Source organism: Ascidiella aspersa, chromosome 2, assembly GCF_963924565.1.
Source record: "Ascidiella aspersa chromosome 2, kaAscAspe10.2, whole genome shotgun sequence".
NCBI lineage: Eukaryota > Metazoa > Chordata > Ascidiacea > Phlebobranchia > Ascidiidae > Ascidiella > Ascidiella aspersa.
Window position 1 is genome coordinate 39,615,160 of NC_139448.1, and position 26,797 is coordinate 39,641,956.

Here is a 26,797-nt window from a genome sequence, read left to right on the forward strand (position 1 = left end):
AAATGGACGAGGGCTTAAATGCTCGCGCGATGCAACAAACAGCAGTTGCTGTGCAATAAGAGTCGATCGTTGCGCAATAAATGGTGATTGTTGTGCAATAAGAGTCGATTGTTGTGCAATAAAAGGTGATTGTTGTGCAATAAGAGTCGATTGTTACAGACAAGACGATGCTGAAGTACCGGGACCTTCCCGGCCAAATCCACGTCATCAACATCAAAAAAGGTTCCGGCGGCGTCGGACTCAGCCTCGCTGGAAACAAAGATAGGTACTGTGACGTCATACTAGGGTTGTGTGACGCGACTGACGGTGTTTGTTGCAGGTCGCAGCAGAGCATATTCGTGGTTGGGGTGAATCCCCGGGGGGCAGCGGGGGTCGACGGAAGGATTAAAATCGGGGACCAGATTCTAGAAATAAACGACACGTCATTAAACGTCACAAACAACCAACAATTGGCATTCAACGTCATCAAAGGAGCACAGAACGAGCTGTGTTTTGTTGTGCACAGGTGAATACTTAGTTTTTTTCTTCTGTATCTATTAGATATAATTATTTTCGTTTTGTTTCCACTTTGTTTCTTTTCTCATAGAAATCATAAAGCTGCCAAGGTGGACAACCCGCCACCAGCGGCGCCCAAGAGCCGGTCCGACAGTCACGGTCGAGCGAGCAGCGATGGACGTCAGAGCCCCTATTCTGACGTCAGAGTGATCAAACTGGTCAAGGACTTTCAAGGTTGTATATATGACGTGATTGTTACGTCACAGTGTAACAATGGGTGGTTTGTTTAGGCCTGGGGTTCGCGATCTCGGAGTCATCGGCGGGCATTGTTGTGCAATCGATCGCTCAAGGAGGAACAGCTGATCGCGACGGTCGACTGAGCATCGGTGACGTCATACTGGCAGTGGACGAGCATTCGGTCAGCGGGGTTTCCTACGAGACGGTGGGTGGTGACTTCGGTTTAATTAATTAGGGACAAACCTGTGATTTGTAGCAACTTGCTTTAATTTCCTCACCTTCGTTTGCCCCATATGGAAGTTGCCGGAATGTAACCAACCCACCAGCAGCCGTCACTTTATATTTACTTTAAAACTTTATGATTATTTACAACTTTCACTTTCAGGCGATCTCTGTGCTCAAGCAGTCACGTGGTACAGTCAAGCTAACAGTCGCATCCGGACCAGTACAGTCCACGGGATCCGGACCAATGCAGTCTCCAACTCCCTCAGGTAAAAACTTTTCCACATTCGTAAAAGTGAAAGTATTTGAGTTACAAGTGAAGCGTGACGTGTTTTGGTGGCCAGTGGAGCGTAAAACCCCAGATTCCTCCCGTAATTCGACTTTAAACGCTTGTTTTATCAAACATCGCTTGATTAAGCTTGATAATGAATTGCGAAGCCAGAAAGGTCGGTTGGATCTTTGCAATTAATAATGTACCAATCAACATTGCAGATCCGTGCACTGTATTGTGTAACACAAGCCATTGCTTGATTATTTCCAGAATATTTAAACTTCTTCCACATTCAAGTAATATTTGCTAATAAGTGTAGCGAGTGTTTGCTCACAATGCATTCTTTGTCACGTCACGATCTTTTAAACTTGGAAGGGAGCTCTACTATTTACGCAGCGCGCGCTTTCATTGTTACGTCGGGTTGGGCAAACAAGGGCGTTCCTTGTGACGTAACAGGTGGTTTGCTGACAGCGGCGTCAGTTGTTAGTTTGTCCAGGTTTTGCTGGTTGAGGTTGAGAGCAAGTTACTCTTTGGCTGAACAACTTTTAGTTATGTTAGTAAAGCAGAGGATATACAAGTAATAATGTTAGCGCAGCAGTATTTGTCATCCACATTATCATGAAAACAAATTGCGGTTTAAACTAAATTGATTGTGAATTAATTAAATGTAATCTAGTTCGAATTATAGTTTATTTTAAGATTTCTGTTATTGTAATTTAATTTCAAAAACGCTAAAATAACTTTAGTTTTCCGAATTTGGTTTAAATCTGTGTGTTAGATAAAGTTGATGATGCGTGACTGTATTTTATTGTGTTTATTTATGGACTGTTGCTACAGGTTTAGTCAGACTGCGAAAAAGCTACATTACAGCTATGCGCAAATATTTCGTTTCTTAGTCGTTGTTGATTGCAGCGTACCACCTTCTTTTTTTGGAAATAATTTCGTTCAAATGATTTCACACCATCCTTTCTGTCTTACATTTCCCTACTTTAATGTTTTTTCTGTTTAAACAAGAACTGACTAAGCAACCACCGAAGTAACAACAAGTTGTTTGTTCAGTCGCGTTTATTTGTTAGGTCATGTCTGAGTTCAGTCCTTTGCTCGGAAAAACTGAACTTGAACTATCATTTGAAAAACAAAGTTCGCTTGAGGTCAAGCAAAGTTTACTCGAGGTCACCCAGAGTTCACTCGAGGTCACCCAGAGTTCACTCGAGGTCACCCAGAGTTCACTCGAGGTCACCCAGAGTTCACACGAGGTCACCCAGAGTTCACACGAGGTCACCCAGAGTTCACTCGAGGTCAAGGTCGGGTTTAAACGGCCGTTGTTACGTCGTAGTTTGAGCAGCAATTCTAGCCAATCAGAGAAGCGCTTTCGTCCGAAGTCGATGTCGATGATTTCCCGCTCTGTGATGGTTGACGGACCGACCAATCACAGAGCTTCCCGCTCCCAGGACGACCAATGGGCGAGCAGCAAGTCAGTCCTCGGCCAGATCCACAACAATCAAAAAACAATCGAGCGCTCGCGTTCCTCCATTGTTATCATCGAGAAAAGTTCTTCTGGTGACAAAGTTGAGACAATATCCGAGCGTAGAGTGCTCACCAAACAATTCAGCCAATCAGAGCCGCTTAAAACAACCTCCGTCCAATCACATCCCGCCATTCTATCGCTACCTGCCGCGCCCCTTCCAGCCCACCAATCAGAGAAGAGCTCATCCGACCAATCAGAAACCGATTCTGTTTCGTCCCCAGATTCGTCTTCGCTCGGGGTATTCCCCGGTGTTGAGAACGCGGACCCCCTGAGGTGCCCGATTGTTCCAGGACGCGAGACGACCATTGAGATCAACAAAGGGAGATCGGGGTTGGGGGTGAGCATCGTTGGTGGGTCGGACAGCTTGCTGGTGAGTAGTAACAACTGTCAATAAATCGTTGAAGTTTACAAAATAAAACTAAAGGATTTGAATTAAAAGTTGAAATAGTGGGATTAGCATTAAACCGGTACTTTCCCCCTGTAACCCCTTTTAACCGGTACCCCCCCTTGTAACCCCTTTTAACCGGAACCTCCCCTTGTAACCCCTTTTAACCGGTACTTTCCCTTGTAGCCCCTTTTAACCGGTACCTCCCCTTGTAACCCCTTTTAACCGGTACTTTCCCTTGTAGCCCCATTTAACCGGTACCTCCCCTTGTAGCCCCTTTTAAGCGGTACTTTCCCTTGTAGCCCCTTTTAACCGGTACTTCCCCTTGTAACCCCTTTTAACCGGTACCTCCCCTTGTAACCCCTTTTAACCGGTACTTCCCCTTGTAACCCCTTTTAACCGGTACTTCCCCTTGTAACCCCTTTTAACCGGTACTTCCCCTTGTAACCCCTTTTAACCGGTACTTTCCCTTGTAGCCCCTTTTAACCGGTACCTCCCCTTGTAACCCCTTTTAACCGGTACTTTCCCTTGTAGCCCCTTTTAACCGGTACTTCCCCTTGTAACCCCTTTTAACCGGTACTTTCCCTTGTAGCCCCTTTTAACCGGTACCTCCCCTTGTAACCCCTTTTAACCGGTACTTCCCCTTGTAGCCCCTTTTAACCGGTACTTCCCCTTGTAACCCCTTTTAACCGGTACTTTCCCTTGTAGCCCCTTTTAACCGGTACTTCCCCTTGTAACCCCTTTTAACCGGTACTTTCCCTTGTAGCCCCTTTTAACCGGTACCTCCCCTTGTAACCCCTTTTAACCGGTACTTCCCCTTGTAGCCCCTTTTAACCGGTACTTCCCCTTGTAACCCCTTTTAACCGGTACTTTCCCTTGTAGCCCCTTTTAACCGGTACCTCCCCTTGTAACCCCTTTTAACCGGTACTTCCCCTTGTAACCCCTTTTAACCGGTACTTCCCCTTGTAGCCCCTTTTAAGCGGTACTTTCCCTTGTAACCCCTTTTAACCGGTACTTCCCCTTGTAGCCCCTTTTAACTGGTACCTCCCCTTGTAGCCCCTTTTAAGCGGTACTTTCCCTTGTAGCCCCTTTTAACCGGTACTTCCCCTTGTAACCCCTTTTAACCGGTACCTCCCCTTGTAACCCCTTTTAACCGGTACTTCCCCTTGTAGCCCCTTTTAACCGGTACCTCCCCTTGTAACCCCTTTTAACCGGTACCTCCCCTTGTAGCCCCTTTTAACCGGTACTTCCCCTTGTAACCCCTTTTAACCGGTACTTTCCCTTGTAGCCCCTTTTAACCGGTACCTCCCCTTGTAACCCCTTTTAACCGGTACTTCCCCTTGTAGCCCCTTTTAACCGGTACTTCCCCTTGTAACCCCTTTTAACCGGTACTTTCCCTTGTAGCCCCTTTTAACCGGTACCTCCCCTTGTAACCCCTTTTAACCGGTACTTCCCCTTGTAGCCCCTTTTAATCGGTACTTCCCCTTGTAACCCCTTTTAACCGGTACTTTCCCTTGTAACCCCTTTTAACCGGTACTTTCCCTTGTAGCCCCTTTTAACCGGTACCTCCCCTTGTAACCCCTTTTAACCGGTACTTTCCCTTGTAGCCCCTTTTAACCGGTACCTCCTCTTGTAACCCCTTTTAACCGGTACTTCCCCTTGTAACCCCTTTTAACCGGTACTTCCCCTTGTAACCCCTTTTAACCGGTACTTTCCCTTGTAGCCCCTTTTAACCGGTACCTCCCCTTGTAACCCCTTTTAACCGGTACTTCCCCTTGTAGCCCCTTTTAACCGGTACTTCCCCTTGTAACCCCTTTTAACCGGTACTTTCCCTTGTAGCCCCTTTTAACCGGTACCTCCCCTTGTAACCCCTTTTAACCGGTACTTCCCCTTGTAGCCCCTTTTAACCGGTACTTCCCCTTGTAACCCCTTTTAACCGGTACTTTCCCTTGTAACCCCTTTTAACCGGTACTTTCCCTTGTAGCCCCTTTTAACCGGTACCTCCCCTTGTAACCCCTTTTAACCGGTACTTTCCCTTGTAGCCCCTTTTAACCGGTACCTCCTCTTGTAACCCCTTTTAACCGGTACTTCCCCTTGTAACCCCTTTTAACCGGTACTTCCCCTTGTAGCCCCTTTTAAGCGGTACTTTCCCTTGTAACCCCTTTTAACCGGTACTTCCCCTTGTAGCCCCTTTTAACTGGTACCTCCCCTTGTAGCCCCTTTTAAGCGGTACTTTCCCTTGTAGCCCCTTTTAACCGGTACTTCCCCTTGTAACCCCTTTTAACCGGTACCTCCCCTTGTAACCCCTTTTAACCGGTACTTCCCCTTGTAGCCCCTTTTAACCGGTACCTCCCCTTGTAACCCCTTTTAACCGGTACCTCCCCTTGTAGCCCCTTTTAACCGGTACTTCCCCTTGTAACCCCTTTTAACCGGTACTTTCCCTTGTAGCCCCTTTTAACCGGTACCTCCCCTTGTAACCCCTTTTAACCGGTACTTCCCCTTGTAGCCCCTTTTAACCGGTACTTCCCCTTGTAACCCCTTTTAACCGGTACTTTCCCTTGTAGCCCCTTTTAACCGGTACCTCCCCTTGTAACCCCTTTTAACCGGTACTTCCCCTTGTAGCCCCTTTTAATCGGTACTTCCCCTTGTAACCCCTTTTAACCGGTACTTTCCCTTGTAACCCCTTTTAACCGGTACTTTCCCTTGTAGCCCCTTTTAACCGGTACCTCCCCTTGTAACCCCTTTTAACCGGTACTTTCCCTTGTAGCCCCTTTTAACCGGTACCTCCTCTTGTAACCCCTTTTAACCGGTACTTCCCCTTGTAACCCCTTTTAACCGGTACTTCCCCTTGTAACCCCTTTTAACCGGTACTTTCCCTTGTAACCCCTTTTAACCGGTACTTCCCCTTGTAGCCCCTTTTAACTGGTACCTCCCCTTGTAGCCCCTTTTAAGCGGTACTTTCCCTTGTAGCCCCTTTTAACCGGTACTTCCCCTTGTAACCCCTTTTAACCGGTACCTCCCCTTGTAACCCCTTTTAACCGGTACTTCCCCTTGTAGCCCCTTTTAACCGGTACCTCCCCTTGTAACCCCTTTTAACCGGTACCTCCCCTTGTAGCCCCTTTTAACCGGTACTTCCCCTTGTAACCCCTTTTAACCGGTACTTCCCCTTGTAACCCCTTTTAACCGGTACTTTCCCCAGAACTCGATCCTTGTGCACACTGTGTACGACGAGGGGGCGGCGGCGAGGGACGGAAGGTTGTGGCCTGGAGACAGGATTCTGTCGGTGAACTCACATGACCTCAGACACGCGTCACATGACCAGGCGATCGAGGTATTGCGCAATACCCCAGGGAAGGTCCGGCTCACTGTTCACCGCGATGAAAACAGGTGAGGAATGAAACCACCTAGATTCGAACCCCCAACCCTAGGAACTGTGCGATGTGATATTTCATAACTATACATTGATGTTGTTGCTGACAAAACCTGTTTCTTGTTGTCCAGGTCAAAAAGATTTCTTAAGTGGCAGCGAAAGTTTAGATTACCAAACCTTTCTTATTGGTGAAATGCATGTTTAGATTATTCCCGTGCATGACACTTGTAGAAAACACAAACTTCACATTGCAATCTTTCACCTCTATAATTCTATGGTTTACATTAATCTGCAGTAACTCTTCAGTCTTCATACGATTTTTCTGAACTAAAACAAATCTACTAACATCACCTTTCCTGGTCTCACTAAGTTGAACCTATTCTATGTTAACATGGCTTGCAAAGCGACAATAAAGCAGAAGTTCTCAAACTTTTTTTCTGTAATGATAAGTTGGAATGCAAATGTTAGAAGTTAAAGTTAATAACTCTCCGGAGTTTCGATGAATTACTCTGTGACACCTTTGGAAAGTTACAACGACACAGCAGGGCGTCGCAATCAAAGTTGGAGGCTTTCACGTGATTGCGACGCCACATACCGACACTTTAACGAAGCGAAACTTTAGACCAGGGATGACCAACCTTTTAGCAGAATGGCCGAATTGCCGCTTTAAAACTTTCGATGGGCTGCGAAACCTATTAAATTAAATGGGTAACGTCATGAGTTACGTCATATCGTGACGTCACAAAACAACTCAACTTATAAATACCCACTCTTCGATAGTAAACCCGTGGGCAAATATACAAGTTAATATCGGCCTTATCGCGCAAATCGCGAACAATTGAGTTTACATGCCTTATAATGCCATATTACGACACCTTTGGGCTGATATGTTTCCTTGAAACGAACAGGAAAAGCACTCATTTAGAACAACACACACCTTGCTTAGCAATGATGGGTGGACAAGTGTTAGATGGATGTCGAAATGAGGCATTAGACTCGATTATAGTGTAAGAAAAAATATAAGTTTAGGTCTACAATAAATACTGCCCGTTTAAACGTTTTGATGATAGTGAAACAATTGTTTTAAACAAAGGCTACTGAAGGTGAGAAAAAGTGGTGGGCCGCACGTGAACATCAGCGGACCGCGGGTTGGGCATCCCTGGTTTAAATGATCACAAGTTAAAATATCACCAAACAACCACTTAAAAAAAATAGGTTTGCGGCGAAAGTCATCAATTAAACTTTGTTTGGAGATTAAATTTGGTTTAACAAACTTAACAGTGATTTTAATCAAGCGGTGATTACTGTCAATGTTCACTAAACTATTTTCTTAAGTGATTTGCATGAAATGAATCTAAACAACAACCTTAAATTTATTAACAAGTTTTAACTATTTCAACCATATTTCCATCAACTAATGTTTTTTTTCTAATTTCACTTTGTTGTTGATTGTAAACAAATCACATTTTTATACAACGTGTCACACGACAATAACGTCATAGACTGATTACGTCACACGACAATAACGTCATAGACTGATTACTTCACACGACAATAACGTCATAGACTGATTACGTCACACAGGGAAGCGATTAACAACGAAAACGAAGCCGACCTCTACGATATCTATGACGTCACACTTGTGAAGAAGGGGGGAAGAGGGCTCGGGCTGAGCATCGTCGGAAGGAGGTATGACGTCATAATCTGTGATTGATTCACCTTATTCACGGTTCATATGATAAGAACGACGCCGGTGTTTTCGTGAGCGACCTTATTCACGGTTCCTATGATAGGAACGACGCCGGTGTTTTCGTGAGCGACCTTATTCACGGTTCATGTGGTAGGAACGACACCGGTGTTTTCGTGAGCGACCTTATTCACGGTTCATATGATAGGAACGACGCCGGTGTTTTCGTGAGCGACCTTATTCACGGTTCCTATGATAGGAACGACACCGGTGTTTTCGTGAGCGACCTTATTCACGGTTCATATGATAGGAACGACGCCGGTGTTTTCGTGAGCGACCTTATTCACGGTTCATATGATAGGAACGACGCCGGTGTTTTCGTGAGCGACCTTATCCACGGTTCATATGAAAGGCACGACGCCGGTGTTTTCGTGAGCGACCTTATTCACGGTTTATATAATAGGAACGACGCCGCTGTTTTCGTGAGCGACCTTATTCACGGTTCCTATGATAGGAACGACCCCGGTGTTTTCGTGAGCGACCTTATTCACGGTTTATATAATAGGAACGACGCCGCTGTTTTTTTTTTAGGAACGACGCCGGTGTTTTTTTTTTTTCGAGTTTTCGTGAGCGACCTTATTCACGGTTCCTATGATAGGAACGACGCCGGTGTTTTCGTGAGCGACCTTATTCACGGTTCATATGATAGGAACGACACCGGTGTTTTCGTGAGCGACCTTATTCACGGTTCATATGATAGGAACGACGCCGGTGTTTTCGTGAGCGACCTTATTCACGGTTCCTATGATAGGAACGACACCGGTGTTTTCGTGAGCGACCTTATTCACGGTTCATATGATAGGAACGACGCCGGTGTTTTCGTGAGCGACCTTATTCACGGTTCATATGATAGGAACGACGCCGGTGTTTTCGTGAGCGACCTTATCCACGGTTCATATGAAAGGCACGACGCCGGTGTTTTCGTGAGCGACCTTATTCACGGTTTATATAATAGGAACGACGCCGCTGTTTTCGTGAGCGACCTTATTCACGGTTCCTATGATAGGAACGACCCCGGTGTTTTCGTGAGCGACCTTATTCACGGTTTATATAATAGGAACGACGCCGCTGTTTTTTTTTAGGAACGACGCCGGTGTTTTTTTTTTTCGAGTTTTCGTGAGCGACCTTATTCACGGTTCCTATGATAGGAACGACGCCGGTGTTTTCGTGAGCGACCTTATTCACGGTTCATATGATAGGAACGACGCCGGTGTTTTCGTGAGCGACCTTATTCACGGTTCATATGATAGGAACGACGCCGGTGTTTTCGTGAGCGACCTTATCATCGGTTCATATGAAAGGCACGACGCCGGTCTTTTCGTGAGCGACCTTATTCACGGTTTATATAATAGGAACGACGCCGGTGTTTTCGTGAGCGACCTTATCATCGGTTCATATGAAAGGCACGACGCCGGTCTTTTCGTGAGCGACCTTATTCACGGTTCATATAATAGGAACGACACCGGTGTTTTCGTGAGCGACCTTATTCACGGTTCATGTGGTAGGAACGACGCCGGTGTTTTCGTGAGCGACCTTATTCACGGTTCATATGATACGAACTACGTCGGTGTTTTCGTGAGCGACCTTATCCACGGTTCATATGAAAGGCACGACGCCGGTGTTTTCGTGAGCGACCTTATCATCGGTTCATATGAAAGGCACGACGCCGGTCTTTTCGTGAGCGACCTTATTCACAGTTCATATGATAGGAACGACGCCGGTGTTTTCGTGAGCGACCTTATCCACGGTTCATATGAAAGGCACGACGCCGGTGTTTTCGTGAACGACCTTATTCACGGTTCATATGATAGGAACGACGCTGGTGTTTTTGTGAGCGACCTTATTCACGGTTCATATGATACGAACTACGTCGGTGTTTTCGTGAGCGACCTTATCCACGGTTCATATGAAAGGCACGACGCCGGTGTTTTCGTGAGCGACCTTATCATCGGTTCATATGAAAGGCACGACGCCGGTCTTTTCGTGAGCGACCTTATTCACAGTTCATATGATAGGAACGACGCCGGTGTTTTTGTGAGCGACCTTATCCACGGTTCATATGAAAGGCACGACGCCGGTGTTTTCGTGAACGACCTTATTCACGGTTCATATGATAGGAACGACGCTGGTGTTTTTGTGAGCGACCTTATTCACGGTTCATATGATAGGAACGACGCCGGTGTTTTCGTGAGCGACCTTATTCACGGTTTATATAATAGGAACGACGCCGGTGTTTTCGTGAGCGACCTTATCATCGGTTCATATGAAAGGCACGACGCCGGTGTTTTCGTGAACGACCTTATTCACGGTTCATATGATAGGAACGACGCTGGTGTTTTTGTGAGCGACCTTATTCACGGTTCATATGATAGGAACGACGCCGGTGTTTTCGTGAGCGACCTTATTCACGGTTTATATAATAGGAACGACGCCGGTCTTTTCGTGAGCGACCTTATCATCGGTTCATATGAAAGGCACGACGCCGGTCTTTTCGTGAGCGACCTTATTCACAGTTCATATGATAGGAACGACGCCGGTGTTTTTGTGAGCGACCTTATTCACGGTTCATATGATAGGAACGACGCTGGTGTTTTCGTGAGCGACCTTATTCACGGTTCATGTGGTAGGAACGACGCCGGTGTTTTCGTGAGCGACCTTATTCACTGTTCATATGATAGGAACGACGCCGGTGTTTTCGTGAGCGACCTTATTCACGGAGGAGCTGCAGAAAGGGAAGGGACTTTGATAAAGGGAGATCAGATTCTTGCTGTGAACGGAGTCGATCTCAGGATGGCTGGGCAAGATGTTGCTGCGCAACTGCTCAAGGTGAAATATCCGGCCTTCAAGGTTACAAGTGGATTATTGCTGTACGAGCTCGACTAACCCCAATGTTACGCAGAATGCACACGGTCGCATCGACGTCAAGGTTGGAAGGCTGAAGGCAGGCGCGCCCAATGACCTTGTGCAGATTCCACGGTCACCCTTCCTGGAACGGAGGTCACATGACAGCCAGAGTAGCGGAACGAACCAGCCAACCATAACGACGAAGGAAAGGGAGGAAAATAGAGTGAGATTTGTGGAGATCGACAAGGTAAAGTTAACATTGTTTGATTGACAGTTTCTTGTGATTGACAGTTGTTTGTTTTGATTGACAGTCGCCGACCCAGCCTCTTGGAATCAGTATCGCTGGTGGTGTGGGTTCTCCTTTAGGTGATGTCCCAATATTCGTGGCCATGGTTCAGGATAAAGGAGCAGCCGCAAAAAAGCTGCAGGTGAGTGACCTTGACCTTGCGTGGACACGTTCCGGTTTGGACACAACCCGGTGTGAACGCGACCCGGTTTGGACACGACCCGGTGTGGACACGACCCTGTGTGGACACGACATGGTGTGGACACGACACGGTGTGGACACGACCCGGTGTGGTCACGACCCGGTGTGGACACGACCCGGTGTGGACACGACTCGGACCTGTTGTGGAATGGTGTGATTATGCAAGGTTGTTTGTTGTTTAGGTTGGCGACAAGATCCTTAGCATCAACGGTCAGAGCACGGACCACAAATCACACGACGAGGTTGTTGCGATGCTCAAGGGATCGGAGGACGCGATCGTGCTCATGCAGGTGAGACAAGTATCAATATGCTAACGTTGTTATTTACACCAGGGAAGAATTGTCAGGCATCAGCTAACTTCCTTGGTTTTGCTGGTAGTGTTTGTTTTGATATTACAGGAGGGTTTACTAATCGCTTTGCCTAGATTTACATTCATGCAAGCATAGCTAGCGGAAAGTCTTACCTGTGTTGCAATACTTTGATACGAAATGTTGCTGTACTCTGGCTTATACATAGTTACAATCTACTGTCACCTTGATTACTAAGCAAACTAATCAATAAATCTTGTTGGTTTGATACTTCTGCTCGTTGTTGAGCCTCCCCTGCTTGCTTTTGTCGAGTGTTGACCGCCTCCTGGTTTAACGATCTTGTTCCAGGTTCAAGATGGCGGCGACGAGATTCGTCGTTTGAGCGAATATTTGAGCCAAGCTGCGACCGCCGCTGACGAAATGGTGACGTCAGCAACCGGCTCACTCGACATCGCCACAAGGTACGTCACAATAGGTTGGGTCATACGTCACAATAGGTTGAGACATAGGTCACAATACGTTGAGATATACGTCACAATACGTTGAGATATACGTCACAATAGGTAGGGATATACGTCACAATAGGTAGGGATATACGTCACAATAGGTAGGGATATACGTCACAATATGTTGGGACATACGTCACAATAGGTTGAGATATACGTCACAATAGGTACGGATATACGTCACAATAGGTAGGGATATACGTCACAATAGGTTGGGACATACAGGCGACTTATGGAATGTTCAAAAATGCTTCTTCATGGGATGTTTCAATCCGTCCGACTATCGCATTGACAAAGAAACCTATTTTCAACTATTTGTTATTGTGTTAATCATGACATTTATACTGTTTAATTCTGGAATTATATTCAACTTCAAGCGATCCGACTTGGGTTTTTAAAACGCTTTAAACTTTTTCATGAATTACGTGGCAACCTTGTAACATGGAAACCACCATTAACACAACAGGTGTTGGGATAAACCAGCAGGTTGCTCATGCAAGCAATGACCTGGCTCATCGAGCAAGCTTTCAACACACTTTTATGTTTAGTTCGAGCCAGAAAGAAATGGACATCGAGCTTCACCGAGGAACTGAGGGGCTCGGCTTCACGATTGTGGGGGGGTACGGCTCCCCCCACGGGAATCTCCCCATCTTCGTCAAGTCGGTGTCAGCTGTAGGGGCGGCTGCGGCTGATGGGAGACTAAAACGAGGCGATAAAATCGTGGCGGTCAACGGTGAGTAGATCCGAAGCACCACGGTATCGTTATCCTGAGCGCCACGGTATCGTTATCCTGAGCGCGACGGTATCATTATCCTGAGCGCCACATTATCGTTATTCTAAGCGCCACAGTATCGTTATCCTAAGCGCCACGGTATCGTTATCCTGAGCGCCACGGTATCGTTATCCTGAGCACACAGTATCATTATCCTGAGCACCACAGTATTGTTATCCGAAGCACCACAGTATCGTTATCCTGAGCGCCACGGTATCATTATCCTGAGCACCACAGTATTGTTATCCGAAGCACCACAGTATCGTTATCCGGAGCGCCACGGTATCGTTATCCTGAGCGCCACGGTATCGTTATCCTGAGCGCAACGGTATTGTTATTCTGAGCACCACAGTATCATTATCCTGAGCACCACAGTATTATTATCCGAAGCACCACAGTATCGTTATCCTGAGCGCCACGGTATCGTTATCCTGAGCGCCACGGTATCATTATCCTGAGAGCCACAGTATCCTTATCCGAAGCACCCCAGTATCGTTATCCTGAGCGCCACGATATCGTTATCCTGAGCGCCACGATATCGTTATCCTGAGCACCACAGTATCATTATCCTGAGCACCACAGTATTGTTATCCTGAGCACCACAGTATTGTTATCCTGAGCGCCACATTATCGTTATCCTAAGCGCCACAGTATCGTTATCCTGAGCGCCACGGTATCGTTATCCTGAGCACCGCAGTATCATTATCTTGAGAACCACAGTATTGTTATCCTAAGCGCCACGGTATCGTTATCCTGAGCGCCACGGTATCCTTATCCGGAGCACCATGGTGTTTATTTAGGGGGAGCAAGTGTGTTATTGGGGGGGCAATTGTAGTATACACTTACGTAGTCCAAAGTCATCGGCATCGTTTTAATAAAGTTTGCATTTTGAATCCTGACTCAGTTTGTTACCTATTAACCAGATTGTGGATTTATAGCCTACCGTATTTGATAGTAATTCTTACATTCCTATATTGGATGTTCAGTGCTTGCTGAAACATTTAATATATGTTGTTGAAAATAAAAAGATTATAACTTGGTTATATCTATTGTGTAGGGGAGCAATTATATTCTAACCCAGTTATTTTGCAGGGGAGCAATTGGAGGGATACACTCACGAAGAAGCTGCCGAAGCTTTAAAGCGAAGAAGCAATCTCATCATCCTACGCATCGTTCCAGCCGACAAATAACATCTTTTAACACTTAACACATCGTTCCAGCCGACAAATAACACATATTACCGTCTTAACATGTCTCTTGTAATAATTATCCCTACAATACCTTTTTAATATGACCTTAATGCAACTTATGTTAGCAACTATTTTTCTTTATCTTCAGCTAAATTATGAAAGGTGCTCAAATGTTCTTGCATTGTATTATTGTGTAATTGATTTTACTAACTCATTTGTTGATAATATTGTAAAGCAATTAATAAACGTTGTGAAATTTAATGCTGGTATTCGTGCACGATTTAGCTGTCATAGAATAAACCTTGCCGAAAAGCCATAGTTTTAGGAGATTATGTAATCATATTGCAAGCCTTCCACCTCTTTTACACCTAAATCGGTGGCGTCTTTTCCGCTTGAAACACTCGCGGCGAGTTTAGTTTCGGGCAATTTAGTGTCTTGTCAGCTAGTAGCACTTTACCTATATTACAATGTAATTGCATAATAATCCATAAAAAATTTTTTGATTTTGAATTCCCAAGTTAAAAAAGCCCACTCTTAAAATGTAGTGCAGAGTGAAAACCCAGGAACAATGTTGAGGTCAATAACCAATGAACTTCCTAAAAGCCAAGATGAATTAGAGTGGTTTCCCCTTATACGTGTTCATAGGTGAATGGTGCAACTTTAGCGTTTATCATGAAACTTTATTTTTAACAAGCACATTACCTATTTATATGTTATCGACAAGGTCGTTAAAATAATAAAGAAAATATATGAGGATAAATGTAATATTACTTATCATTATTATAGAACCCCAAAGTTTTCCAGGACCTCCAATCATAGATGTTCCAATATCCCAATAAAAGTTTTGAGAACTCTATGAATAAGAATTAATATTCTATGAGCGCTCATTTTTAACGTCGCGAACTATTTTCGCATCTGAATTCAGAATCAAGTAGAAGAGATAAAAAATGTTCGTTTAAATAACATCGCTAAACGAAAAGCTGGAATCAACAGATTGTTTTTCACTTTGTTTATCCACTTTTGCCATATACCTTATATATACCAAACTATCCTTGAACTTTCAACTTTCAAACCATGCTTACCTGGGCGAACTTACCTGCGCAACTTGGCGCGCTGGAATAGGTTTTGGGCAATATCTCCGAAAGTTGTGACGATACAGAGTTGAAATTTTTACACAGTCCTTGTATTGGATACACCTTTCCAGCAAACACACTTTCAACAAAAATATTGAAAAAAAATTAATATTCAAAAATATGAATATTAATATTCAGCGATATTAACCCTTAACTGTCGAGCCAACAAGTTCAAATTTTAACGATAAAAACTAGGAGTCACCACCTTCAAAATGAGACATAAATCATGTTTCAATTCATTCGGACTGGGTGTTTACTGTTTCTTTGAAAATTCATAACTGCCCAAATTCGAAAAAACGCCTTTCGTAATTAATGTTCGCATAAAGCAATTAAAAATGACGCTACAAAGTTTAAATTTTTACATCTATTTACCTGTCAGAAATTAAAGCGCTAATACTGCCTGAAAAGTGTGCTTTGATACTGATTTGGTTGGAGCGATTGACAGTCAAGCCAATATCAAAAGCGTGAATGTTGATTCACAACAAACTTGTTGTTGTCACCAAAAGTAGTTGGTGATAATTCTTGTTAAATTGTCAGTATAAAAGGTTCCACACCCCCTCCCCCCCCCCCTGAGTTGACAAAAAAAAAGTAATAATGCGGAAAATCCCTGATATCACCTCAATAAGGGCTAATTATTTTGTTAAATGTTGCACACTTGCGCAACTGCAACAAGTAATTGACCAAATGCACGAGACCTGTGAGTGTAAAATTCAAGGCCAATCCTGGTATTTATTTACAATAATGATGCACTTTTTAATGCTGAACAAACATTGCTGGTTTATTCAACCTAATACTTTTAGAGCTAAGTAACTAAAACAATAAGAACTATCTCTTAAAACCTTTTGGTTTTAAATGGATGGATCAAAAAAGTTGTCAATTTCCCAACTTGTGAGCTCGAACGATGTCAAGAAAACTTCTGATTGGAAAGTGTTACCTGAACTGTTGTTTGTAAGTCATGTTCTTCAGCTTTTTTCAGGATGTTTTACTGATAAACAACATTTATAAATTTACTTAACTAGATCAAAAAAAAAACTTTCACCTAAATAACACATCATTTGATACCAGCATTAAATTCATTCTGTCAGTTAATCCATCAAAAAAGATCTCATTGTATATTATTTGTTTTAGTTCAACCCTCGCAGACTTTATTTATTTGTTGTTTTTAGATATTCGAGGTGCTGAGTGGAGTTTACCTTTACCGTCTTGGTTTTTGCATGTTCAACCAAGGTTGCTATGGACGCTTTTTGGTAGGTTTCATAAATTTTGTTAAAACTTATAAAATGCTTGTTTGCCATGAAATATCATTATTGTTATGTTGGATTGGTTTAATTCAAACAATATAGTTTCAGTGATGCATGTATTTTTTAAAATCAGCCACCGGTACACCGATTTACTTTAATATATTTCTTTTTGCAGGCGTTTCTGATGCAGTTTGACAGCAAAACAAGTTTCAAATTTGCACCAGTAAGTACTAGCTATCATTATATTGTCCCAGCATTAAACCTTGTTGTTTTGCAATGTTAAGTTGGCTGTTGAAAAGGAATTTGTTATATTATTTTAAATGTAGCATGTACATTCAATAGGCAGTTAAGTTAAAAAAAACATGTCACACTAAAATAGGTTGAGGTGGCTAATTTATGAGTTGTTTTTACATTCTGTTGTATTACTTACTTACCCACCCAAGTTGTTTAGGGTACCCTTGGATTTTTGTTTAAGAAAACACCTGCTTTTGTTTTTGTTTCAGTTTAACACTTGGCTTCTGATTTGGATCGCACCCCTGCTAGCATTCTACTACTGCGGAGCTCCACATTTTCTTATTGTAAGTTGTTTGTTGTAAGAACTATTAAGCTTCTAAGGTAAATGGTTCAAGACCCGACATAATTGTGTGAAGTCCATTTAAACCGGGCTTTTAGAAAACTTTAGCAAAGAAAACTAAAACTAAGTTTGGATGTGTCAACTTTCTGTTCCTTATTTGTTTATCCATTTGATTTGCTGTGTAACATGTTATAGTTTATTTGTTCTAAATTCAGTTCCTAAACATATTTATCTATACCAGTGGTTCCCGACCTTAGGTTCATGATATTTTTTAGATCCATGAGCTTTTCATGCGCAAGAATAATGCCAAGTAGTAGAAATAAACAACCCATGTGTGCCACAGTAACTCTTGTGCTTTTATAAGTGTACTGCCTGATAGTCGGTATAAAATTAACCTGAGAAACGTGCTTCAAGACTGGAGTAAAAACTGATTTCAACAATTGAAGCGAATATAAAGCTCTCAAATGATTTTTTTTAAAACATTCTGAAATAAAAAAAAAACTTAAAACACCAGTCAACTATGTCAGGCAATTAGCCTGTCAAAACTACTTCCAGTTATCCACTAACAAAAATGAAACCTAAATGTTATGATCGAATTCGGGACACAAATGTACCTTTCAAACTAATGCTATATTATTGTGAAAACATTTTTAGGCAATAAAAATACCTTTTCTAAATGTGGAAGAGCTTAACGTTCTTTGATTTGCCATTATAATTGGTGACCAGGGATTTTAGTGGTCTAGGACAAGGGTTCCGACCAACAGCAGTATTTTCACACAGATTGCTCGATTAGGCCTAAGCTATTTCGAAATATTTTGGTTAATGTACTCGAACACCAATTATTGTGATTGGGCAAAATTATCTTGGTGACATTATATGGAGCAATATGCAAAATGTTCTGTGTTAAGAATTCTAAATTAAAAGTGTTTTGTGAATAAAATAATTGAACACAATGTTCTCTGTGTTTTAGCAAACTTGTAAATAACAAAATGTTTTGATGGCGGTCTAACGTTTGGTTTTGCAGTTTTTAATTAAACAAATTTAATTTTATGTTTTAGTTTCTCCCATTTGCTGTCCAAACCATATGTTCAGTGTTGTCGCTCACTGAGGCTTTTATTCTGCACTTGATGTGGAATGCTGGAATTATTCTCCCGGTAAGCAACATTAATTAATATTTCTAACAATATAGTAGTTATTGACTGTACATGCATGTGCGATTGTGCATCAATATGCAACTAGAACCAGCAACTTTTGGCTGATTTTGCTGCTTTTCATTTTTATAAAGTGATATTCTAGTGACAAATTTGCTGCAAGAATATAGTGCTGGTATTGCTGAGCTTAGAAGTTGGCTTATATTTATTAAAAAAACAATTTATCATATTCTATAATGTGTCTGTTTGTGTTATGTGGCATGCCATTTGGTCAGTTGTACCCTGTGCTTTTTATTGTTGCAGTCGACATACAAAAATTTTATTGAGCTCTGTTGAGGCGCGACATAGCTTTAAAAAAAAAAAAGATCCAATCCGAGCAATATAAAGTGACGCAAAAACAAACCATGTCTAATAAATTATAATTCAACAAAATAGAGTGAGCAAAAACTAGCTATTTTTCTTAAAAAATAACAAATTAGAGTTAATTTCTTTAGAGAAACCAATTATTCCAAGGATGGAACTACTATAGGTCACATCTTTATTTTCATCCAGGGCAGCTTAGCAAGTGTCGACAAAATTTAGGCTTATCATTTAATACATGCCACTGACTCTTGTTTAATTATTTATTGTTTTTTACAGGATTCACAACTTGAAAGAATACTAAAATGTTTTGACGAACGGAATCGGTAAGGGTGTAATGTTTCTTATTTGCTATTATTAAAACTTTATGAAAAGCACAAAGTCAATTTTGATTTTAAGAGGTTACTTAAAGCTACAAATATTTTTCACATACTGAATGTATACAACCACTTATAACTATTCATTCCAGGCTTGTCGTTGAACCGATGTTGTACAAACTACCTCCAGAGAAAGCTGAAAATACATTGAATACGAGAGCTACAGAGCATGAATCTTCTGAAGATGCAAAAAAAGATAAAATAAACGTTGCTTCCACCATAACCGACACAGGGGATTCCCCTGTTACATATACCCCCGATAGACTAGGGGATTCCTCTAATACAGCTATACCCGATGAACTAGGGGAATCCCCCAGTGTATTTCTTGTTATGAGTGGGGATTCCCCTGGTGTATTTCCTGTTATAGATGGGGAATCCCCTGGTGTATTTCCTGTTATAGTAGGGGAATCCCCTGGCGCAGAGCCCACATCGAGCCTTCCATTGGTGAGTTGAGACACTGAACACACGTGACCACCAAGCCACTCGACCACCTTGTTCCGATAGCCAACTTCCACATGAAGGTTTTTATAAGTTTTTCTCTCATGTATTTTCCAAATGTTCCACAAAGCACGAATTTTGCCACTTTTTTTGTGCAATTTTGTTTAAAGCTCTTTTTTATGCACAAATCGATTTATTGCCTTTTACCTAACCCATCTTTCTGTATGTGTGAATAATACAACAATTACTTCCACTGACAATTGCCACGCCGGTATGTCGCGCTCTTCCCAGCAGTTTTATCCTTTTTTCCTAAGGTACTTTCTAGTAGTTGGTTGAAAGTAGCATGTTAAATAAAACGCGTAACTTAATGAACTTTCCTGGAAACATCAAACAATTTCCCGATTATCGACAGTTTGCAATTAAGTTTGCGCTTAAAATTTGCACTGTGTGCCTTTCACACAAACGCTGAGTGGCAGGCTAAAAAGCGAAACTAGGATGTAAGTTTGACTTTTCAACAAGGACTCGTCTGCTGACTGAGTTCAACGTGACGTCATATGTTCGTGTGATGTCCGTTGGAACTTCTTAAATTCTTTTTTGTAATCCAACCCGAATATATATTTATTTAAATTGAACAACCAGCCATTACTGAAAAGTATAGGCATACTAGTACCGGTAATGTAAATGCAATGTTAAGCATTTTTATTGACGATATTTTGTGAGCTGTATCGCTTTAATAAGTTATTTAAGCATTCAGCTGTGAATGAACTCAGTGTAGAAATTCCAAGGACTCTTTGCACTGCTTTTGTCACGTCACACACTGTTTGCGACTTGGACAAATTCTAGTTCCAGTCCCGAATTTTAAGCTTAATGACTTTGTGTAAATGAGCTTCAGTCAACACTGGCCCATTGCAGAGCAGAGCAGGTAAGTACAACTGGTTATTCTTGGAATACCACTAGGTTATGGTTTATAACCGGAAAATATAGAGTAAAATGCGTCAATTCCAATGAAACTTGTCAATGGCCAATGTGCTCTAATTTTATCAATTAATTTGGATTTTACCAAAAATGCTACTTTGTCCGACGTCATCTTTATTCTCTGTCGGGAAAAAGAATTTGAACTAACAACGTTTGGTGGAAAGCAGGAAGCTACAACTGTGTAAATGCGCTCCCTAATGTTGGGTAAATTAACCCACAGAAAAATTTGTTTATTTTCGGGGTAAATTTAAAGACCCCCGGGGCAAAGCAGACCCCCGGGACAAAACAGACCCCCGGGACAAAACAGACCCCCGGGGCAAAACAGGACCCTCACTTTTCTCGTTAACGAAAATTGCCAGTGTCAATATTTGTTTGCTGAACAGTGACTATCGTCGAAAAAACGTTTGTGCCCAAAAAATAGGCAGATTCGATTTTGCACAAACCAGGGAGGAGAGAAAATGTGTTTGTTGCTAAAGTTTAAGTAAAGATGAAGTTACTTTTTTGCTAAATAATTTGTAGATAGAGGCCTGTTTATTAACCCAAAACAGCTGGACTTTAAGTTTAGAGATTTTAATGAAATCTGGTTTTCATTCGATGCATAGTGTAGGGGCAAAACGGACCACCACAAGGTAGTCCGTTATTGCTGATGTAACTTAACTTAAAACTCTTAGATAGCCTTTCAGTAAGACATTTTGGAACTGGAATAACTTAAATAATATATTGTAGCGGCCCTGTAATTTCCCACATACGTGTACACGAAGTGAACTTTTTTCTTATTTTCTCTTCTCTCGTTTTTTATGCGCGCTGTCACCGCTCGTTTGCCTTTTCGTTTTGATCGCTGAATAAACTGGTTGTCGCCTTATTGGTGACCCCGCAAGTTCGTTTGCTAACGGAAGCATGAGCATAGAATCGCAACACGCAGTCGCTCTTAAGTTGCCAACATTCTGTACAGCTCAGCCGAAAGTATGGTTCCAGCAAACCGAGGCGCAGTTCGCCTTACGAAAGATTACAACGGACATCACAAAGTACTACAAAGTGGTCTCCGCTTTGGACCAAGATACTGCTGGCCGATTAATAGACATTTTGACAATCCGCCGGACGACAACAAATACACAAGTCTGAAGGAGCGTTTACTCCAAATGTTCACTCAAACAAAGTCGCAGAGAGCGCAGCGTCTCCTTCAGATGCCCCCTTTAGGCGACAAAATGCCATCAGCACTAATGGACGAAATGCTGATTTTGTTGGGCGAGGAAGAAGCAGGTTTCTTATTCGAAGAACTTTTTCTACAACTCATGCCAACGTATGTACGCACAGGGCTTGCTGCACAGACTTTTACAGATTACCGTGCTATGGCTCGGACAGCCGATGTTTTATTGCACGCTGGACGCCATGATGCCCAGAATGCTTTTTCTGCCAGCGTTAAATCAAAGCTGCCGCAAAACAAGTTCGAAACGTCAAGTAATAGTGGCTTGTGTTTTTATCACGAACGATTTGGAAATAAAGCTAAGTATTGTCGACCTCCCTGTTCTTGGGAAGCGGGAAACGAGAAAGCCGATCGGCGCTAGCTGCTGCGACGGTCGGTACAACAGGTAGCCTTTTCCACGTGTTTGACCGTACTTCAGGTTACAGTTTTCTGGTCGATACTGGCGCCGAGGTCAGCGTTTTTCCTTCCACTGGACGCGAACGCCGATAAAACCCTCCAGGCAAAACCCTGATTGCTGCAAACGGAAGCGAAATACATACATGTGGAACGCGCCAGATTGCCTTGGATTTACCTTTGGGAAAGTTTCAATGGGTGTTCATTCTTGCCGATGTCTCGAAACCTCTGTTGGGCGCTGATTTCCTGCGGGCACACGCGCTTTTGGTTGACATCAAACGCCGACGCCTAATCAACGCCCATACGTTCTCTAGTAATTCTATTGGCAAGATTGGGCAATCAGCACCACAGTTAAATGCCCTCGCGAGCAGTGCGTCAAAGTATACGCGTCTACTCGGCAAATTTCCGAGGATTACCACTCCCCATTTTTCAGAATCATTTCCTACACACGGTGTAGAGCATTACATTCCCACAAGCGGCCCACCGGTGCACTCCAAGGTTCGGAGACTGCCCCCTGAGAAACTGATGATTGCTAAGAAGGAGTTCAACCAAATGTTGAAACTTGGTATTATCCGAAGATCATCTAGCCCATGGGCATCTCCATTGCACATGGTCCCAAAAACGTCCGGAGATTGGAGACCTTGTGGGGATTATCGACGATTGAACGCTGCGACACAGCCCGACAGATACGCAATACCCCACATCCAGGACTTTTCTGCTCGTTTAGCGGGAAGCAACGTTTTCTCCAAAATCGACCTTGTGCGTGGGTATCATCAAGTACCTGTGGCACCGGTCGACATTCCAAAGACGGCCGTCGTAACGCCTTTTGGATTGTTCGAGTTTATCCGGATGCCCTTTGGTCTTAAAAACGCCGCCCAAGCTTTCCAGCGACTGATGGACACTGTCTGTCAACCTTTGGATTTCGTGTTCGTCTACTTGGACGATATCCTGGTGGCCAGCAACTCGGTTGAAGAGCACCTAATGCATTTAAGGAAACTTTTCATACAGCTTACAAGCCATGGTTTGGTCATCAACGTGGGCAAATGTCAATTCGGCGTTTCCGAAATTGATTTTCTGGGGCACAAAATAACGAAAGATGGCGCACGGCCGCTCCCCGACAAAGTTGAGGCTGTACAGAAGTTTCCACGACCAACGACCATCAAGGGCCTCCAGCAGTTCGCAGGTATGATAAACTTTTATCATCGGTTTATTCCCAACTCTGCCAAAATTATGTCCCCGATATATTCCGCTTTTTCGGGAAAACCTAAAAACCTTGTTTGGAACAAATCTCTAGATTTAGCTTTTCGACATGCAAAACAGGCTCTAGCCAATGCAACTCTTCTGCACCACCCGTTACCTCAGGCCCCGACTGCCCTCACCACGGATGCATCTGAATATGCCGCTGGCGCCGTTTTACAGCAATTTATAGACGGCGGGTGGCGCCCACTGGCTTTTTTCAGTAAAAGGTTTCGGCTACCGGAAACCAAATATAGCGCATTTGACCGAGAATTACTTGCGTTGTATCTTTCTGTGCGGCATTTCAGGTATTTTCTTGAAGGTCGTCCTTTTGTTGCTTATACCGACCACAAGCCATTGACTTTTGCGTTTACTAAAGTTTCATCACCATGGTCTGCCCGTCAACAACGACACTTAAGCGCCGTTTCGGAATTCACCACTGATGTACATCACGTAGCCGGTAAGAAAAATTGTGTGGCTGATACCTTATCTCGTGGAGCGCTTAACGTTGTTCATTTTCCGCTCGACATGGATTACGTCGCGTTCGCCAAAGCTCAGCTTGACCCGGAGGTTCAAGCTTATCGTACAGCAGTAACCAACCTTCAGCTTGAAGACATTGAGGTGGGACGCTCAGGTACAAAACTTCTCTGCGATACGTCTCAAGGCTCGCCACGCCCGATAGTACCAAAATCGTGGCAGCGTAAAGTGTTTGACATGATACATGGTCTTTCCCACCCATCCATACGAACAACGAGGAAGCTAATGTCTACGAAGTTCGTATGGCACGGGCTTCTAAAGCAAGTTGGTTCATGGGCTAAAGAATGTGTTCATTGTCAACGTTCGAAGATCCAGAGACATGTTCGCGCACCCTTGTCAAATTATCCGATGTGTAGCGGTCGTTTCACCCACGTCAACATTGACATCGTCGGACCACTTCCGCCCTCACAAGGTAATATGTATCTTCTTACAATGGTTGACCGTTTTACACGTTGGCCAGAGGCGATACCAATGCCTGAAGCAACGACAATCTCGTGTGCGCGCGCTTTTGTTTCTAATTGGATTTCGCGTTTTGGAGTTCCGCAGGATATTTCGTCCGACAGAGGCGCTCAATTCACCTCAGCCAAGTGGAATCGTTCAATGATTTACTGGGCATTAAGGTGCATCGGACAACAAGTTTCCATCCACAAGCGAATGGCCTCGTGGAGCGTTTTCACCGGCATCTCAAAACGTCGCTGATGGCTCGTTTACAAGGTCCTAACTGGATGGACGAGTTACCGTGGGTAATGCTAGGAATTCGCACTAGTCCTAAGGAAGATTTACTAACATCTTCAGCGGAACTAGTTTATGGTTCCACCTTGTCTGTTCCAGGTGATTTTTTTCATCCAGGTTTGACAGCACACAGCAGCGTTTACCAGCTTTGCGAGATTCCTTTCGACACCTGGCGCCAACCCCGATGTCGCGTCACGGTAGAGCAAAGACGGACGTTCCTAGATCACTTGGCACGAGTAATTACGTTTTCGTACGAGTTGACAAGCATCGCCCGCCCCTTAGGCCGCCGTACAACGGGCCATTTCGAGTAATTCGGCGCAGTGACAACAATTCACAGTGGATATAGGTGGGCGAAACCAAACGATTTCCATTGATCGCTTGACGCCAGCATACATCGACGAGACACAACCGATCGAGGTACCTCAAGCACCCCGCCGAGGAAGACTTCCTTCGCGCAACATCTCGACACCAGCTTTGCCCAACGAATTGGAGCCAAGATTCGTACAAACGCGCGCTGGTCGTGTGATTCACCCCCCTGATCGTTTTTGATAGGTTCACTTCTGGGAGGGGGTCATGTAGCGGCCCTGTAATTTCCCACATACGTGGACACGGAGTGAACCTTTTTCTTATTTTCTCTTCTCTCGTTTTTTATGCGCGCTGTCACCGCTCGTTTGCCTTTTCGTTTTGATCGCTGAATAAACTGGTTGTCGCCTTAATATCATTATTTTATATTTTTAGATAAGTTTTGCAGGAAGGCCAAACAATCAGAAATTTTAACAAGATCTCTTATAAAAAAGGTCGATTGATTTTTTTTAATGCGTTTTAGTTAGGTATAGCACAAAAGAAATATAAGGCAGTTCACGTACTGCCTACATTCAACCATTTAACTTTAACGTTGATGAAATGCGACTTACGCTTTTTATGAACTTCCAGGAAAATGTTAAAAACACGTCAAACTCGGCAAAAGGTTAGTAACCGCTGCTTTAGAATGACGAGGCGTTCAGACCGAATTCTGCAGCCGGGTGGTTGTATAGTTGTGTGTAAACAGACCTCCATGTAGAGTTGCTTGTTTCATGTCATACATACTTTCATTGACGTCAATACATCATCTGTGCAACTAAATAGCTTTCGATGAACTTGTTTCAAAGCTGGGAATGTATTAGGGCTGAAAGAATTTAAGTTAGGCGAAGACCTAATTAGAACTTTATGCAGCCTTAAGCAATAAGCGGCGTGCCAAGCAATTTTTAACCAATAGGAATATTTTCCGGTTAATTTGATAGATTTTATTGATGGCAGTGTGTGACCTACTCATTGAAAGACTCTTCAAAATGTACTTAATTTATTTAAGCATTCGGCTGTGAGCTGTGAATGAACTCAATGCAGAAACTTTAAGTTTTCATTATAGAAAGATCTGTTATTGAATCTTGGGAAAATTAATAAAAGATTAGAAAAAAAAAACATTAAACAAAATCCAGCGGCGCATAAAGTTTTGTAATGTTGGAACTTAACATTTGGGACATAAATAGGAATGTAGACCATCTGCATTGTTTTGTTCAAATAAAGGTTTTCTTCTCGTTTTTAAAAGATAAACAAAAACAAAAAGTTTCGGCACTTGTTGGGCGACAAAGCTCGTTGAGATCTCAATTAAGCTCGAACATTGTTTTTTTTCATGTTTATGTGTTGCAAATACCTGGGTCAGGCTGTTAACCAAACGTAAAGTCCTGTGTGTGTTAAGAAAGTTGCACTGAATATGTGACATTAGAAATCATCTTGACCCTTGCAAGATAAATGTCGACCATAATTCCTGATCAACAGTTCAAAACACCCTAGCACAATCAGCAATTCAGGTCAGACACAATTAACAGATCTTAAAAGATATATATTTAAGGCATCGTATGTACATTTCAATTCGAATGATCTGTGTTGAGAAAGATTAAAAATAAATAATGTGATTAATTAAATAAAAGTAATTTAGGGCAAAATTTTTGTGCGTTTTGCAAACAATTTTAACTTTTTGCCAAGTCAAAAAATAATTCGACTTATTATTATTAATATAATAACATTAGGCATCGATACTCGTCCGA

General features: G+C 42.9%; 2 protein-coding genes and 1 pseudogene across 2 annotated transcripts in view; all 3 read left to right on the forward strand.

Annotated features, from left to right (window-relative positions):
* LOC146166355 (multiple PDZ domain protein-like) overlaps window positions 1–14,434 on the forward strand; it is a 30,069-nt gene extending 15,635 nt beyond the window's left edge. Inside the window, exons 33-47 of the mRNA XM_083382654.1 lie at window positions 160–265; window positions 320–505; window positions 587–729; window positions 786–937; window positions 1,118–1,223; window positions 2,927–3,123; window positions 6,338–6,525; window positions 8,093–8,197; window positions 10,934–11,081; window positions 11,155–11,346; window positions 11,411–11,527; window positions 11,769–11,876; window positions 12,243–12,355; window positions 12,949–13,133; window positions 14,265–14,434. Coding sequence (XP_083238780.1) covers window positions 160–265; window positions 320–505; window positions 587–729; window positions 786–937; window positions 1,118–1,223; window positions 2,927–3,123; window positions 6,338–6,525; window positions 8,093–8,197; window positions 10,934–11,081; window positions 11,155–11,346; window positions 11,411–11,527; window positions 11,769–11,876; window positions 12,243–12,355; window positions 12,949–13,133; window positions 14,265–14,362 — 2,144 coding nt within the window. The 3' untranslated portion in view covers window positions 14,363–14,434. The remainder of the gene's footprint in view (window positions 1–159; window positions 266–319; window positions 506–586; window positions 730–785; window positions 938–1,117; window positions 1,224–2,926; window positions 3,124–6,337; window positions 6,526–8,092; window positions 8,198–10,933; window positions 11,082–11,154; window positions 11,347–11,410; window positions 11,528–11,768; window positions 11,877–12,242; window positions 12,356–12,948; window positions 13,134–14,264) is intronic.
* Window positions 14,435–16,299: 1,865 nt separating this feature from the next.
* On the forward strand, window positions 16,300–19,651 carry LOC146166356 (uncharacterized). The gene is made up of 7 exons (XM_083381018.1): window positions 16,300–16,443; window positions 16,662–16,742; window positions 16,912–16,959; window positions 17,240–17,314; window positions 18,369–18,464; window positions 19,101–19,147; window positions 19,291–19,651. The coding sequence occupies exons 1-7, from the start codon at window positions 16,348–16,350 to the stop codon at window positions 19,649–19,651; spliced, it is 804 nt and encodes a 267-aa protein (XP_083237144.1). The 5' UTR covers window positions 16,300–16,347.
* Window positions 19,652–21,508: 1,857 nt separating this feature from the next.
* LOC146166357 (uncharacterized) lies at window positions 21,509–24,680 on the forward strand (annotated as a pseudogene).
* Window positions 24,681–26,797: the final 2,117 nt, after the last annotated feature.